The following is a 14355-nucleotide window of genomic DNA, read 5'->3' on the forward strand; positions in this document are numbered from 1 at the left end:
TTTTCAAAATCCAGCGCGAAACTAAACACTAAACAGCAACGATAGTCTGTAGAGTATAGCCTTACGTTTGATGAAGGGATTTCCTTAATGTTAAATAATAATTTGGCCCTTGCTAAAACAATGCACAAATTATTAGCCAATTATTTTGTTCATATATCACTCAGACTTGTGGCATTATAGGTTTCTGCATTAGGTCTACCGTTGGAACAAAATAAACCCAGAGAGTTCATTGAAATGTAGGCCTATTTTATTCTTGTAGGCTATACGAGAAAAGGCCAAGAGTGTCTTAAGCACTGTTTTATTTTATTTCGGTATTGTCTTACCTCAACAAGGCTACAGCTCCATGAAAACAATCAGATATAACTCTATAAAATCTATAAAGTCTATAAAAAAAATGTTGTATTTGGCTGCTGTGTTTGACTGAAATGTAGACTATTCTTTTTTTCATTTCAATACAGTATATGAAACAAACCTCAGTTTAGATAATCATATTCACACATTTTTTTTGCCTAATTGATAACCATGACCATGATAACTGATAATATAAAATTAATGTGCACCTTGAGCAAATTATAAAAAATCTTTCAGAATGCTTTACATTCTTGAACTGCATCGAATTGCATCGAATCGCATCGCATCGAATCGTACTGAATCGTTTTTTATGAACATGTATCTTTTCTTGTATCGAATCGTGCCTATGTATCTAGATGCGAATCGTATCGTCTTTTACATGAGAGATTCACACCCCTAGTGAGTATACTTGAATATCCATCCATATGTATAATACAATTGTAAGCCCCAGCTCATCACTGCAGAATCACAAGCACTTTCTCCCTGTTTGTCACTTGTCTCCCTATACTTTTCCCTCTTCCTATCTTCCTTCCTCTTTTGCCACTTGTTTTGCTTTCTTTCTTCCCTATCGGGGTGCTCAGGTAAATTCCCATGTTCTTAGTTTCCCAAAGTTATGTGGATTAACTGGGCTTCCAACACCTGACCATGGCCTCTAAAAGGCTTTAGGCTTAGCACAAAATGAGTTCCTTTTCAAAGTTCTACCAAGACCAAGTACATCATGAACTTATACTATAAAGACATCATGAATAAATAAAATACAAAAAGCTACTTTACATTTAGTATTTAAAAATGTCAACCTTAAACATATTTCATTACTGAGCAGTATTGCATTGGGGGTAAGTATTTGATTTGCATATTAATTATTGTGAACATAGTTAAGGTTATGGTCTGGCAGAGAGGTCTCCACCACTCAGTGGTGTAATTAGAGTTCCTTAGGAGTATCTGATGCTGGTGTCATTATGGGCTTGGGCAGAGACTGGGGCTGGTTCTGAGGGACGTGGTGGGTTTAGTTCCAGAGAAGACGCAACAGCACTGGCAGAGCGACTAACAGATAGCTAGCACCTCCGTTCAGTCGGGTGGCTTGGCCTGACAGGTTACAGTCATTGGAGTAGCAGCAGTGAACTTTGACCCCTGGAGCCCGGTAACCCTGGCTGTTGGCCTGGCTACAGAAGGACTTGTAGGAACATGACTTCATTACTCCACCTGTAAAGGACAAAAAGAAAAAGAAGCAGACAGAGAAAGAGAGACAAGAGACAGATACAGTGAGCTATATAGATGGGAAACCCTTGATTAACATGTGAATATCTTAATTAGGGTATTAGAGTGCTTAGACCCCCCAGGCCAGCAGCAGCAGACCCCCTACCAGAGGCCTGATCTGGGACCAGACAGGGCAGTCTGTCAGCCCCTTATCTTCCACCCCACTCCCTCCCCAATCTCCTCTGTCTGCCCAATGTGTTCTTATGCACAAGCACACACACGTCAATTCACACGTACTCTCACGTTCTGCTCATACTGTGCACACAAGCATGCTTGAATGCAAACAAATGCACGCGCACACATACACACACAAACACACAAACACGCGTCTATAGTAAAACTGGAGCTCACTGCCATGACCGCGGACCACGGCGCAGGCGTCTGAGTAGTCTGGGCATGTTTTGGAGCCCTGTCGGTTGCAGTCATCATCCGTGGAGCCCATGCAGGTGTAGCACTGAAGAGCCTCACCTGCAAGAACACAGGCGAATGGAGATCAGAGTCAACCACAATGCAAAGAACAGACAGAACAATGTATAGCTCTTGGGCGTTGTCACCACTGAGTTTACATCTCAATCTAAACACATGGCTGCGTTCCCCTGTTTTACATAAGGACACAACAACCAGACAGAGTGCCTGGTGACTAGAGGAAACTCCCAAGAATCCATCAACAAAAGAGGGAGGATCACACTCAAGACAACTCATGTAGGACTCAGGTCTACATAGGGTCCTTTCTGGACCAAGGTGTAGTTAATGTAACATCGTTTGCAAGGATATTTAAATATATTTCCAGATATTGTTCATGTTATTAGATATTGTATTATGATGTTTATTGTAGAGCAATGATGGAGCGTTAGTAATGATAATTTGCTATTTTTTCACAAGAACTACAGAACTGTGGAGTGATTGATTTTTTTTATGTATTCTTTGAGACATGTACAGTATGAGCATGTGCAATTATTTTGGAAAAGTTAAGTCACAACATAAGGCCACAGTGCATCAACACATTATCTCATCAGCCTCCTTCCTATCAGATCAGTGTCCACTCTCCCAGGTGTCCAAGGTCAGTGACCTCCTAAAACCTGTCACATGCTTCAAATACGACTCAGAGGTGTGTGTATGACTGCCAGAAGTATAGCAACTGTTGACAAAATCAGACACAACCCTTTCTGACTGGAAGTTACTCAGTCCAGAAATAGTGTCTCTCTGCAATGCCAGTGAAGTGCTGTCACATTCACAGATGTCAATAGATATCACCAAACAAACAAACAAATAGTGTGCTTGACTTTCTGTAACGGCAGTGGAGGCTTTGGACTGAGTGGGTTATGAAAGTGATGTCGGAAAAGTTCCTGAGCTCATGATCAAAGAAGACGCACGATGACAGCAGATGAGAAGAAGCAAATATAACCCTGGAGCAGATACAAACAAGATCCTGTGCTACTCACTCTGGAGCATCGTACAATTCAAAAGCGTGAGATGGAAATTGGACTGTCATGACTGCTGTGCCTCTCAATCATGAGTTCTGAATACATTTCTTTTCCACATTTCAAAATCAGCTCAACCCGAACGCAGACACAGAAATGGGCCGTGCAACCATGTCAACCACTGGTAAAACTAAAAAGAAAAATGTCAACAAGAGGTTTTCAGGAGCCACGAAATCTATTTATTGGGGCAGCTTAATTGACACTGACAGCATCAACAAGAAACAATGACTATACTGTACCGTTGCAACTTCAGAAGTAATCTGAGAATCTGCTCCTATGTGCTAGATCCAAATGACACACTTCATGCAAAGCTGAACCCAATCCCTCTGACTACACCCAGGCTCTGGCCATGTACTATTATCATTAGCTTAAAGACTTACTGGAACAGATTAACAGCTAAGATCACCTGCCAGTAAATGATGACTTCAGACTTCAAGCAATAATATTACATAAAGACAAGCAAAGAAAAATAAGAAATTATGATACTAGTATAAAACAACATGAAATCTACTTTCAGAAAATAGTCCATATAGTGGTACATAGATATAACGCCAGCAAGCGCTCAAGATTGCTTGAGTGACATCCCATAATCTGTTCCCTGTGTAGGCCATATGGTGTTTCTCCTGAGTACCCAAATACAGTAGACAACAGATACAGAATTAAATACCCCTATCAGACAAATGCATATATATTCACTATGTTCACCAGCAAGCTGTTGAGTCTAAGTACCATTCCACTCAGTACATACATATCAATCTATTGAATATGAACACTTAAATCCCAAACTAACTTAATTGTCAATCAGCTTGTTTCAAACTGAGCAACTAAAGTGTCACTTTTGTCCAACCAAACTGTCAGCTACTTTACTTTCTGAACAGAAAAGGCCCAGAGTTAAAAAGATCTTAGGGCACAGACACTGAAACATGATGACACATCACACTATTGTGACAGAGAGGGTCCCTACAGCCCTGCAACACACCATTGTGAAGACTACACCAAGAATAACTCAAGACAGGACTTACAGTAGGGTCAAAATGGGAAAGTAGGTCTATTGTCAACTCTTGGAGGTAGATGTAGACAACGTAGATGCAGGGAGGAGAGATCAATGTACAATACACAAACTTCAACAACAAAGCAGGTGGGGTCAGAAAAGAAGATCGAAAAGTTTGCTTATGTATAAAAAAGAGAGCATCATTCTTACTGTGATGAGCCAGAAGGGCAAGGAGAGTCCCGAGCAGCACGCAGCAGTGGACAGCTCTCATGGCGCTGGTGGTCTTTGGCTGTGGCGATCGCACAATGAAAAGAAGGTTGTTTGCTCCTTAACCCCCCCCCCCCGATCTTAATCCACGCTATCACTAATGCCACCGGCTAGCATGGACAGGCAGATTAGCAGGCAGCCTCCTCCACCCCTGGGGCCTATGGATTGTTCGTTAAGACGTGAGCGTGAGCTCGTCCGATCGACTAATCAGAGGACGGTGGCGGTGACGGTGTCAGGCTCCACCCTCGACAATCCTATCCCATCATGCCTTGCACTTGAACTACACACGTTTTTGGTACCTGACCAGGTTATTTCAGGATGCCCGGCTGGTATGATATATTGGGTTGATTAGCAAATTTTAGCCCATTAGCTAATTAGCCCATTTAAGACCAGCTTGTTGAGATTACATAATTCACATTTGGAATCAGAACAAGAAGCTTTAAAAAGTTGTGGTAGAGATTTGTATGCAGTTTGTCCCAGTTTTTTCCACTGGGAATCTTTCAAAAGGCATTTTGTCACAACTTGAAATTAGAACACAAATCAACAGAGGCAGTCTTCCCCAGAAATTCTTCTGCTCTGCTCCAACAGACATTCACATGGAAACGGAGCCACAGCAAAGTTCTTCACACTCTGGGCTCCGACTATTCCAGTTGTTTTGGTGCAATACAAAGAAAATTTATTTGGTTTTTAATTAAGACCCTGGGCCAAGTCAAAGCAGGGAGACAGATGATATGGAAATGTTTGATATTAATTAACAACAGACCCCAGTGCTTGTCAATATGCTTCACTCCCTGCTGTGAAATTATATGGATATGAAAATGATTATCAAGAGTCAGATTAATGAGTGAATTATAGTGTGTAATCTGCCAGAGCCTTGGGACATGCATGTACAAGCCATTGGCATTATTTTGTTTTTGTTAATACTATTGGACCATCTCATCTTCTGGTCCAAAGAAGAGGCAGACTCACTTGGAACTGCAGTCTGCTCTCAACTTAATCACCCCCTGCTGTTCCGACAGAACAGACTAAACGATGCCAAATCAGACAGCCTGACACCAATATCCTGTCAGGACACACAATTATACAATGTACTACTAACCTATAAATACTGGAATGGAGGAGACTTTTTTTTTAGAAGTCTGACAGACTTATAGAGAGATCGTGGTCTGTTTTAGGAAGTTATGTTTACAACATCCAGAATGCCTTGTCAGGGTGCCAGGAATCCTCTAGTTGAACATGAAGCCTGCCTTAAAGCCCAGAACCTTCTGAGATGATCGACAGAACAACCCAAACCTTGACACACATAGGCTATTGTAAAGGCTGCATGACACCGATTCTTTCTATAATATATTATGTAGTAGCAATAACATTATGTGACAGCCTGTTTCTTTTTGTAATAAAGAATAGCCACACTCTCTTTTCCCTTTAAATTAGATATTCAGTCCCTTCAGTATTTTGTGTGGATTGTTTGAGATTGTTACGACCTAAAATGCCTGATTTCGTTTTCTAAAAAAAACACCAAGTAGGCTTTTCATAGCCTAGGTTAGCAACACCAGTGGGGTATACTATGAAGCACGTTAGACATACAGCGGGGAAAATAAATATTGAACACGTCAACATTTATTTCAGTAAGTATACTTCCAGTAAACAATCCAAACATTAATGTTCATAAGTAGAGTTATGAGTAAAAAAGTGGAATGGAACAGGGAAAAAGTATTGAACACACTAAGAAAAAACAGTACACAAAGGCAAGGAATGGCAAGGAACGAGCTGGAGTAATTATCCCTCCTATCTGTGCAAATTAATGTTAGCTGGGTTAGTACATATTGATGAGCTATAAAAAGGTTTTTCGTTACCAAGTTGTCACACAAGAAACATGTCATGATGGGTAAAAGCAAAGAGCTCTTCCAAGACCTTTGCAAAATTATTGTTGCAAAACATATCAATGGAACTGGTTACAGATGCATTTCAGAACTTCAGAATCATCCAGTAAGCAGTATTGGAGCCATTATCTGCAAGTGGAAGGAACATCACTGCATCATCAATCGGTCATGCACAAGATTTCTGACCAGGAAGTCAGAAGGATAGTCAGAAGTGTAGCCTAAGAGCCAAGGACCACTCCAGAAAGACTTGGAGGCAGCAGGTTCAATTGTTACAGAGAAAATCATATGTAATGCACTCCACCGCCATGACCTCTATGCACGCTCACCCCACATGACTCTATTACTGAAGAAAAACATGTCGAAGCTCATTGAAAGTTTGCTACACATTTGGACAAGCCTATGAAATACTAAGAGAATGTATTCTGGTCAGGTGAGAGCAAAATTTAACTCTTTGGATGTCATACTACACACCATATTTGGAGGAGAAATGGCACTGTGCATCACCCTAAAAATACCCTACCAACAGTGAAGTTTGGAGGTGGAGGCATCACGGTGTGGGGCTGTTTTTCATCTCATGGTACTGGCAGACTTCATACAGTTGAAGAAATGATGAATGGAGCCATTTATGGGAGAATCTTGCCATCCACCAGAACAATGAGGATGAGACATGGCTAGACCTTCCAGCAGGACAATGATCCAAAGCATTCAGCAAAGGAAACTCCCAATTGGTTTCAGAGAAAGGAAATTCAGGCCCTGACATAAATCCAGTTTTGGAAGTTACCTAAAGATCAGGATTTACAAGAGGGACCCCTGGAATCTTCAATATTAAAAGACTATCTGTTTAAAAAAATGGGCCAAAATCACACCTGAATACTGCGACTGATTAGTTTCGTCATAGAGGAAATGCCTTGAAGCTCTCATTACAAATAAAGGGTTTTCCACAAAGTATTTAAGAAATTTCAGTAGGCGTGTTCAATACTTTTTTCCTGTGGCATTCCACTTTTTTACTCATAACTCTACTTAGGGACATTAATGTTTGGAATTTTTAATATGTGTGGATTACATGAAGTTAATACTAATGTCTGTAGAACATTTTATGCGAATAGCCTCTCTGGAAGTATACTTGTTGACGTGTTCAATACTTATTTTCTCCGCCGTTGGGGGGTCCCCAACCTTTTATGTACCATGGACCGGTTTGATTCCTATTCCATGTTCCATATGTGTTGTGCATGCATTACTTGAAAAGAACTAGCTCCAGTTATGTATGAACAGTGAAGGTAACGATCTCTTGTGAATAACGTGAACTTTAAGAAGTTAAAATAGAACAATATGAACTATGAATATTGAACAACTTGAAGCTACATCTATAAGTGTGAACATGCTTAACAAAATATGGGAACAAAACATGGGAACTAAACGTGCATTACGAATATAATCAGTGGGAGCCCTGCTTGTTTCCCTGCAACAAAAAGCTTCCATCTGGGGGTGATGGAAGACATTGACACCCTCAGTGTGTTTGAAATGTCCAGTCGATTGCGCAATTTGGTCTTAGTTGCAGTCATTGCCGAAAACCCGGCCTCGCATAGATACGTGGTGGGAAACGTTTTCAGCGCTTTTACGGCTATCTCGGGATATTCTGCTTTGGTTTTGATCCAAAAACCCGCCAGAGAGGTTTCTTTATACACACTCTTAAGACCACCGTCATTTGCAATTTCGATCAACTGCTCTTCCTCCTGCGCTGACAAGTTAGGACTATTCGGGATATTGACAAATGGGTTGCGGACCCACTCATTGGTTTCACTCAGTGGATCTTTGGAGGATGGGAATTAACGCTCAAACTCATTTGAAAGCGCAACAAGGTGATCGCGCACCAGCTGCGAGAGAAAGGGCCCTGCCTCTCTCCCAAAACCCCCACTACTGTTTGGAACATATCAAATACACCCCGGTCCACTCGTCGTCCCCACAAATCAAGCTTGGCTTTAAATGCAGCGACTTTATCTGCCAGTTTAAAGACAGTCGTCATTCTCCCCTGGAGTGACAGGTTGAGGTCATTAAGCAACCCGAATATAACACACAGGTAAGCGAGTTTTGACACCCAGTCCTCATCACTAAAATGTGCAGCTAACGGTGACGGTGAAATCTCTGCAGCGGCTCTCGCAACTCAAACACTCTGGCCAGTGACCTGCTAAAGATGCTTGTTTTTTGTTGCTCATTCTAGTAGTTTAGCTAACTTCGTGTGACACTACCGTTTGCCAAGAACTGATCAAGTGAAGTGAGCTGACCTGAGGCTGCGCAGCGCTGAAGGCAATACTGTATGTAAAAGTGTTGAAGGCGGGACAGACAGACGTAAGAAAATAGACCTTGCAAAATGCAAACATGCGTGCAATCAAACAACTGCATATAGGCCTATGCCATGTAAAAACGTGACATTATTGCGAATTAAATTTAGTTTAGTTTGCATGCATTTTTTTTTAAAACTCGTGTCGTAGGCTACGGCCCGGTTAGGAATGTCCTGCGGCCCGGTGGTTGGGGACCGCTGATCTAGGCTATGTAGACATATCGAGGCTTGACAAAGCCTTGACTCAGGGGTATACGTTAAGTGATACTACGATAGCAGTTATGTGATATATTTGTCAAACTAGGCTTTCAGCTCAGATCTGTGCGTGTTCTCGGTGTTGGGATGACGTTGGCCAATCGTGAAACGTGGAGACGCACAAGACCGCCTATATTAAAAAACAATTACTTCCGCATTTATGAGCGATAGTGTAATCTACACTGCGGTCATTTTTTGTGTCTAACCTATAACATCAAATAAATCAATTGTCATCAGTTGTTGTATGGTATGCACGTCCATAGTGGGATATTTGCATGCACAGCACTATTAAAGTAGCCTGGCGAGCCAGACCCACATTAAAATGTAGGGTCTGGGCACTCACCGTTCGCAGTGCTCAGTCCGAGGGGCGGGATAATAAGTTGTCTTTCAAATTCCCTCTGCACACAATAGGACGCAATAGGATATTTGTTTTCAAGTAGCAGGGAATTCAAGCCAAACCGTTGCAACTCTGCCATCAATCATTATGTTAAGCCCAACAAACAACTCTATACACAATTTCAATGCCTGATTAAGTTTTGATTTCTGGAGCTCACAAGTCAACGGAGAGTTGCTAGACTAGCCCTGGCAGCAAATGTAATTTGCTGCCGCTAGGGGCACGTCTAGATTTCTAGGCTACTATTAAAGCGCATTCGAGATCCAAAATGTTAGTAGAGGCAGAGCTCCATCTGTAAGATATATGACAGAATCCTACACGTGAGAACTTCGTTTATATAGCGACACTAAAACAGATCCACTTTCGTGTCACAGCATACCCTGGCTTTGAGCGCAACATACCTCGCTAACCCACTAATCGAGATTCGTGGTATACCCCACAGGTTGAGAGATGCAAGTAAGCAGATCATTAACGTTAGCCTTCTATTTATTGTCATCAAAACTGAAGAGGAATGAAAGTTATAGGGCAGTCTGGTGTCTGCAGAAGTGAGTGTGGCATCTGGTTCAATATTCTGCGCGAGGGACTGATGTGGTAGGTGAAATTTCACAGGGAAACTACGATGATTGGTCGGAATTTGCAGAAAAATTGCGGTGTTTGGGCAGAATTGCAAGGTTGCCCAGAATTCTCTGGGATTTGCTGAATTTGCGTTAATTGTTTCTATCACAACATCGTGAATTCCTGGAGGGAATGGATATTTGACTGGCCGTTTCAGCAGGTAGCCTACCCTTCATCAGGACTAAAGATATTGTACCTTTAAAGGGATATTCCACCATTTGGGGAAATACCACCTCCCTTTGAGTTAAACAATTGAGTTTTACCATTCCCCAGTTCATCCAGCCGTTCTCCGAGTCTGACAGTAACACTTTTAGCTCCAGCTCATTGAATCAGATTACACCGTTAGCTTATAGCAGAGGTAACGGTCTAATCTGATTCAATGAGCTGGAGCTTACTGTCAGACTCAGAGAACAACTGGATGAACTGGGGAAAGTTAAAACTCAATTGTTTAACTCAAGGGGAGGTGGAAAATGAGTGTATTTCCCCAAATGGTGGAATATCCCTTTAAGACCAATGAACCCCCAATGAGTGTAAGGGAGATGTCTAATAGATGGGGCCTCTGAAAGGTGTAAAAGCTTTTACAGATTACATTGGTCATTTCTATGTCAAATGATTATTTTGGATTTCATATATACAGTAATACTGTGCAAAAGTTTTAGGCACCCATTAGATTTGATGTTTTAGCAATGTTATGATGACTATAGGCCTATATTATGTTTATTTCTTTATTAGAATTTAACCAGAAGATAGAGGGAATATAAAAAACAAAAACAAATATACATTTTTGGTTCAGGCAAAAGCAGAATTAAGACATCCGGGATAAGTTACTGAGCTGCGCTCAATGAATCCAAAACAAGAGCGTACAGGCTTAATTGGTTGCACAAAGACCAAGCCAGGATGAGCAGACACGGATTCATCAAGCCAGGTGAAACCTATCCTGGATAAGTGCGCGCTCACGGCTCCCTCAAATAGACCCCGCCACCGATCACAGATTCACTGATTCACCATGGGAACTAGCGGCTTCATTGCTTCTTCTACGGTGTGAAGTAGGTAGCGATAGCCTTTTCACAACAGCAACAAACAGCAACACCTCTGTTTAGGAGAATATTGCAACTAGTTCCGCGACCACCATGTGCGAAATGGTTAGGCACTCCCGTGATGTCACATTGTCACATGACAGGTCGGGAATGGCGAGTATGTAAAAGTTAATTAATGATCACAAACGTTTAAATAATGACAATGGGTCTAGGTATATGTGATAACAATGTGTAGTGGGCAGTGGAATAATTATTGGTTTCCGTTTGTGGTGACTGCTGACTGAGATAAGGGATGAGATTAAATAGATCCTGGAACTTAGCCTGGTCTGGAGCAGGCTAGCTCCAAAGAATAAATCGGCATGGTAACTTATACCATAACATATCCTGCTGCCCCCTATCCCGCTTTTGTGCAACTGGATCACGGATAAATTTAGCCAGGATAACCAAGATATCCCGGCTTAATCCCTTATCCTAGTTTTGTGCAATAGGCCCCAGGTTCTAGTCTTTTGCATCCATTCGATTGGTCATTATACCACTGCAAAAACAACCAATCTCGCAAGGGGGAAACCGAGGCCGGTTGGTACTGGTATTTGATCTGACACATTGGTATCAGAAGTGGGAAGATGATGACACTTTGACAGATTGAAGATCTCATTACAAAGTTACAGCTGGAAGAGTTCATTGCCCACCTAATGTGGCCAAAGGTTTCTATCCAAAGCACCTTGATGAGGCAAGCTGACACTATATTACCACCTGGTAATACAATGAAGAGGGTCACTGGAGATGTACAGTACTTTTCAGGTGTCTCCTCCACTTTGCGCCCTGCCAAAATGCTCTTGACATCGCAGCGTCAGCTTTAGGGTGAGCCACGGTCAAGGCAGCGGCTGATCTCTAGACCCCCATCGTAGCTGTATGTACCAGCAGCTTCTGGCAGGCCAGGCGTGCACATCACTGGCCTGGGTGGGGAGCGACAGCTCCATCAAGAGCTTCCCCCTTGGGTGACTGGTCATTATAACACTGCTAAAACAACCAATCTATTGGTAGCTTGAGACTGAAATTGGACTGGTGTCAGAACACAAACTAAATTTTTATGTGTATTTTTAAATGGCCTACTGTGCACATATTTCCTGTGTTCTCTTGTCATATTCTAATTAAGAAAGTGAGAAATAAACAATATGGTCCCTATAGCATAACAAAACATGTAAGGTGTCTGAGACTTTTGCACAGTACAGTATGTTTTAAAACTTCATATTGCCCAGTTTATTAGGCCCAGCGCAAGTAGGATCCCTTGGTTCTTGGAATCCTTCTCTTCTTGGTTAATCTGGAAATGAATGTAGAATTTGCACCTGCTGCGAATTAATCCATTTCGTCAACTCCTAGTTATTGTGCGGAGTGATACTGTATAGTTAGTGCAGCACTGAAACAAAACTTTGCCAGTTGAGTGGCAAGAGCGTTCTGATGACTCCCAGAGGCACACTCTACTGTAGGATGCACCTGTATGGGCATGAAAGAAACTCCAGCTGTGACACACGTCTTTTATTGCCATCCTTTATTGCACGTTTTTTTTTTTTGTAAGCAGGTGCCATAGTAGCTGATGAGGGCTGTTCCCCAGCCCCAGGTGACACATCAACCGTAGCAGGACTAAGACAAGTCGATCCAAATTAAATTACACTTCTTAAAATCAGTACCATTGACAATAACCATAATAAGGTTAATTAATATCAAAATAAAATCCCCTGGAAAAAATAAAATCACATCGGTATCTGCTAAGAAGCCAGGAAAGATGTAAATGCACAGTATCTACAAAGGTACACACAGGAGGCGGTTTAAAACTTACAGAGTGTATCAAAACCAGCAGGTGGGTTCCATAATGTCTCTACTCAATGGAGGCCTAATACAATATGTACAAAGAGGGATGTGGGTATTGTGTGGATACTCGTTCTATCACATGCAAGTAATGATCTCTCTTATGGTGGCAAGTGGCTCTTTTCATGATCACTGAATGAAGCGCTGATTAGCAGTCTACATGGGTGTCGTCGTGTTTCCTCGACATCTACTACTGTATGTTTCTCGGCGTTTCAGGCAGCCTCCTCAACAGGGAGGGAATGCAGGAGTTAGAGGGGTTAACAGTCGGCTCCATCAGTGGTCGTCATGGCGACACGGTTGGCAAGCAACCTCATCACTACATCATTCTCTCAGGCTCGTTCGCACACACTCTCTATCATGCCTTCTCTCTTGTCCACCACTCACTCACACACAGACGGGCAAACTCTCATTCAACATTTCTACTGATGGCGAGTACATTTCTAAAAGCTTTCACAAGACCCCTGATACAGCACAAGACCCCCCCCGACGGACCAAGTCACCCCTTGGTACACATGGAAACATCAAAATGTACAGATTAATTACAGTAGGATATACTGGACTCCCACTCTCAGAGAAGTCCTCCCATTCCAAGTGGGTGCGCTGTTGCCAGGCTACATGAGCAAAGTCAGTAGTGTAAAATCAGAAATCAAAAGGACTCGAGTCTGTTTGCCAACAGTGTGAAGGAAACAGCACGGGACGTGGGGCTCTTCTGCCTCTGTGGTTTCTGAGATGGTCCTGGACGGTGTGTGGCAGGAGGAGGCAGAGGCATTAGCTCCCATCACCCTGGCTAGCTCTTCCCCATCTTGGCGATCAGCTCATCACAGATCTTTGTGAGCTCCTCGATTTCTTTGTTCTGTGTAGAGAAAGGTTTAAAAAGTTCAAAAACTGAAATATGGGTGTGTGTATGCAGTTTCTGCAGGAATATGTGTGTACAATGCAGTATTTCAAAAGAATACAGTCATTCATTAATTAGGTGTTCGCATTCCTCATACTGCATCTTATCGCAGTTGAAGCGTCAACAGACCTACTGTTGTAAATAAAACAAAAACAAGAGCACATCAATAATGATCTACTTATGAATGGATTAGGGTTCAAAATGATTGTTTCTGATGAATCAGCTAGACCAGTGGTTCTCAAACTTTTCACAATGAGTACCACCCAATGAAAACAACGATCAGCATTAAAATACAAGTGCGTAGGCCAATTCAACTACATATTTTACATTGTTTTGTGTTGTCAAATCTTTATGAAAAGACACATTGGAGACTCCCTGAGTACCACTAGCGAGAGTTCACGTACCACCAGTGGTACCCGTACCACAGTTTGAGAACCACTGAGCTAGACAGCCAGTCAGAGAATAAGCCATTCAGACAGACAGGTGACCAGTACAGTATTTGCTAGCACCACTGAGCAAGCGCCACTGACCTTCTGTTCCAGTGTGCGCTCCAGTGAGTCCACCTTCATCTGCTCCTTTCTGAGACTGGCCTGGTAGGCCGCCTGCTCCTGTTTGGCCTTTGACCGCACCTGGGCGATGTCCGTATTGGCCCTGTACAGGAAAAAAGTGAGGGGTGTAGTGGTTATATATTTTTATCAAAATCTGTGTTTTTCATGGCATGATTC

General features: G+C 42.2%; 2 protein-coding genes across 9 annotated transcripts in view; both read right to left on the reverse strand.

The window, feature by feature from the left end:
• Positions 1–1357: 1357 nt before the first annotated feature.
• On the reverse strand, positions 1358–4351 carry ly6pge (lymphocyte antigen 6 family member pge). Its single transcript, XM_076285185.1, has 3 exons — positions 4291–4351; positions 1960–2076; positions 1358–1554 (listed from the first exon to the last, which is right to left on the reverse strand). Exons 1-3 carry the CDS (start codon positions 4349–4351, stop codon positions 1358–1360), a joined length of 375 nt encoding a protein of 124 aa, XP_076141300.1.
• An 8050-nt stretch (positions 4352–12401) lies between these two features.
• Positions 12402–14355, reverse strand: part of tacc2 (transforming, acidic coiled-coil containing protein 2) — a 68580-nt gene continuing 66626 nt past the window's right edge. For all 8 annotated transcript variants that reach the window (XM_076285850.1, XM_076285845.1, XM_076285849.1 and 5 more), the window contains 2 exons: positions 14161–14281; positions 12402–13588 (listed from right to left, as the gene is read on the reverse strand). In XM_076285850.1, the coding sequence (XP_076141965.1) occupies positions 13523–13588; positions 14161–14281 (187 nt within the window). In that variant the 3' untranslated portion in view covers positions 12402–13522. The remainder of the gene's footprint in view (positions 13589–14160; positions 14282–14355) is intronic.

This window comes from Alosa pseudoharengus, unplaced genomic scaffold, assembly GCF_046254945.1.
Source record: "Alosa pseudoharengus isolate Yale_2024_CS ecotype anadromous, Long Island Sound unplaced genomic scaffold, YU_APseudo_1.1 YU_APseudo_1.1_scf_15, whole genome shotgun sequence".
Taxonomy (NCBI): domain Eukaryota; kingdom Metazoa; phylum Chordata; class Actinopteri; order Clupeiformes; family Clupeidae; genus Alosa; species Alosa pseudoharengus.

Excerpts from the sequence above, each read along its gene's own strand:
- ly6pge (XM_076285185.1), bottom strand. The coding sequence starts at position 4,351 with ATGAGAGCTGTCCACTGCTGCGTGCTGCTCGGGACTCTCCTTGCCCTT. Across the intron at positions 2,077-4,290 it reads TGCCCTTCTGGCTCATCACA|GTGAGGCTCTTCAGTGCTAC; the intron begins GTAAGAATGATG and ends GTGTTCTTGCAG. Across the intron at positions 1,555-1,959 it reads CGTGGTCCGCGGTCATGGCA|GTGGAGTAATGAAGTCATGT; the intron begins GTGAGCTCCAGT and ends TGTCCTTTACAG.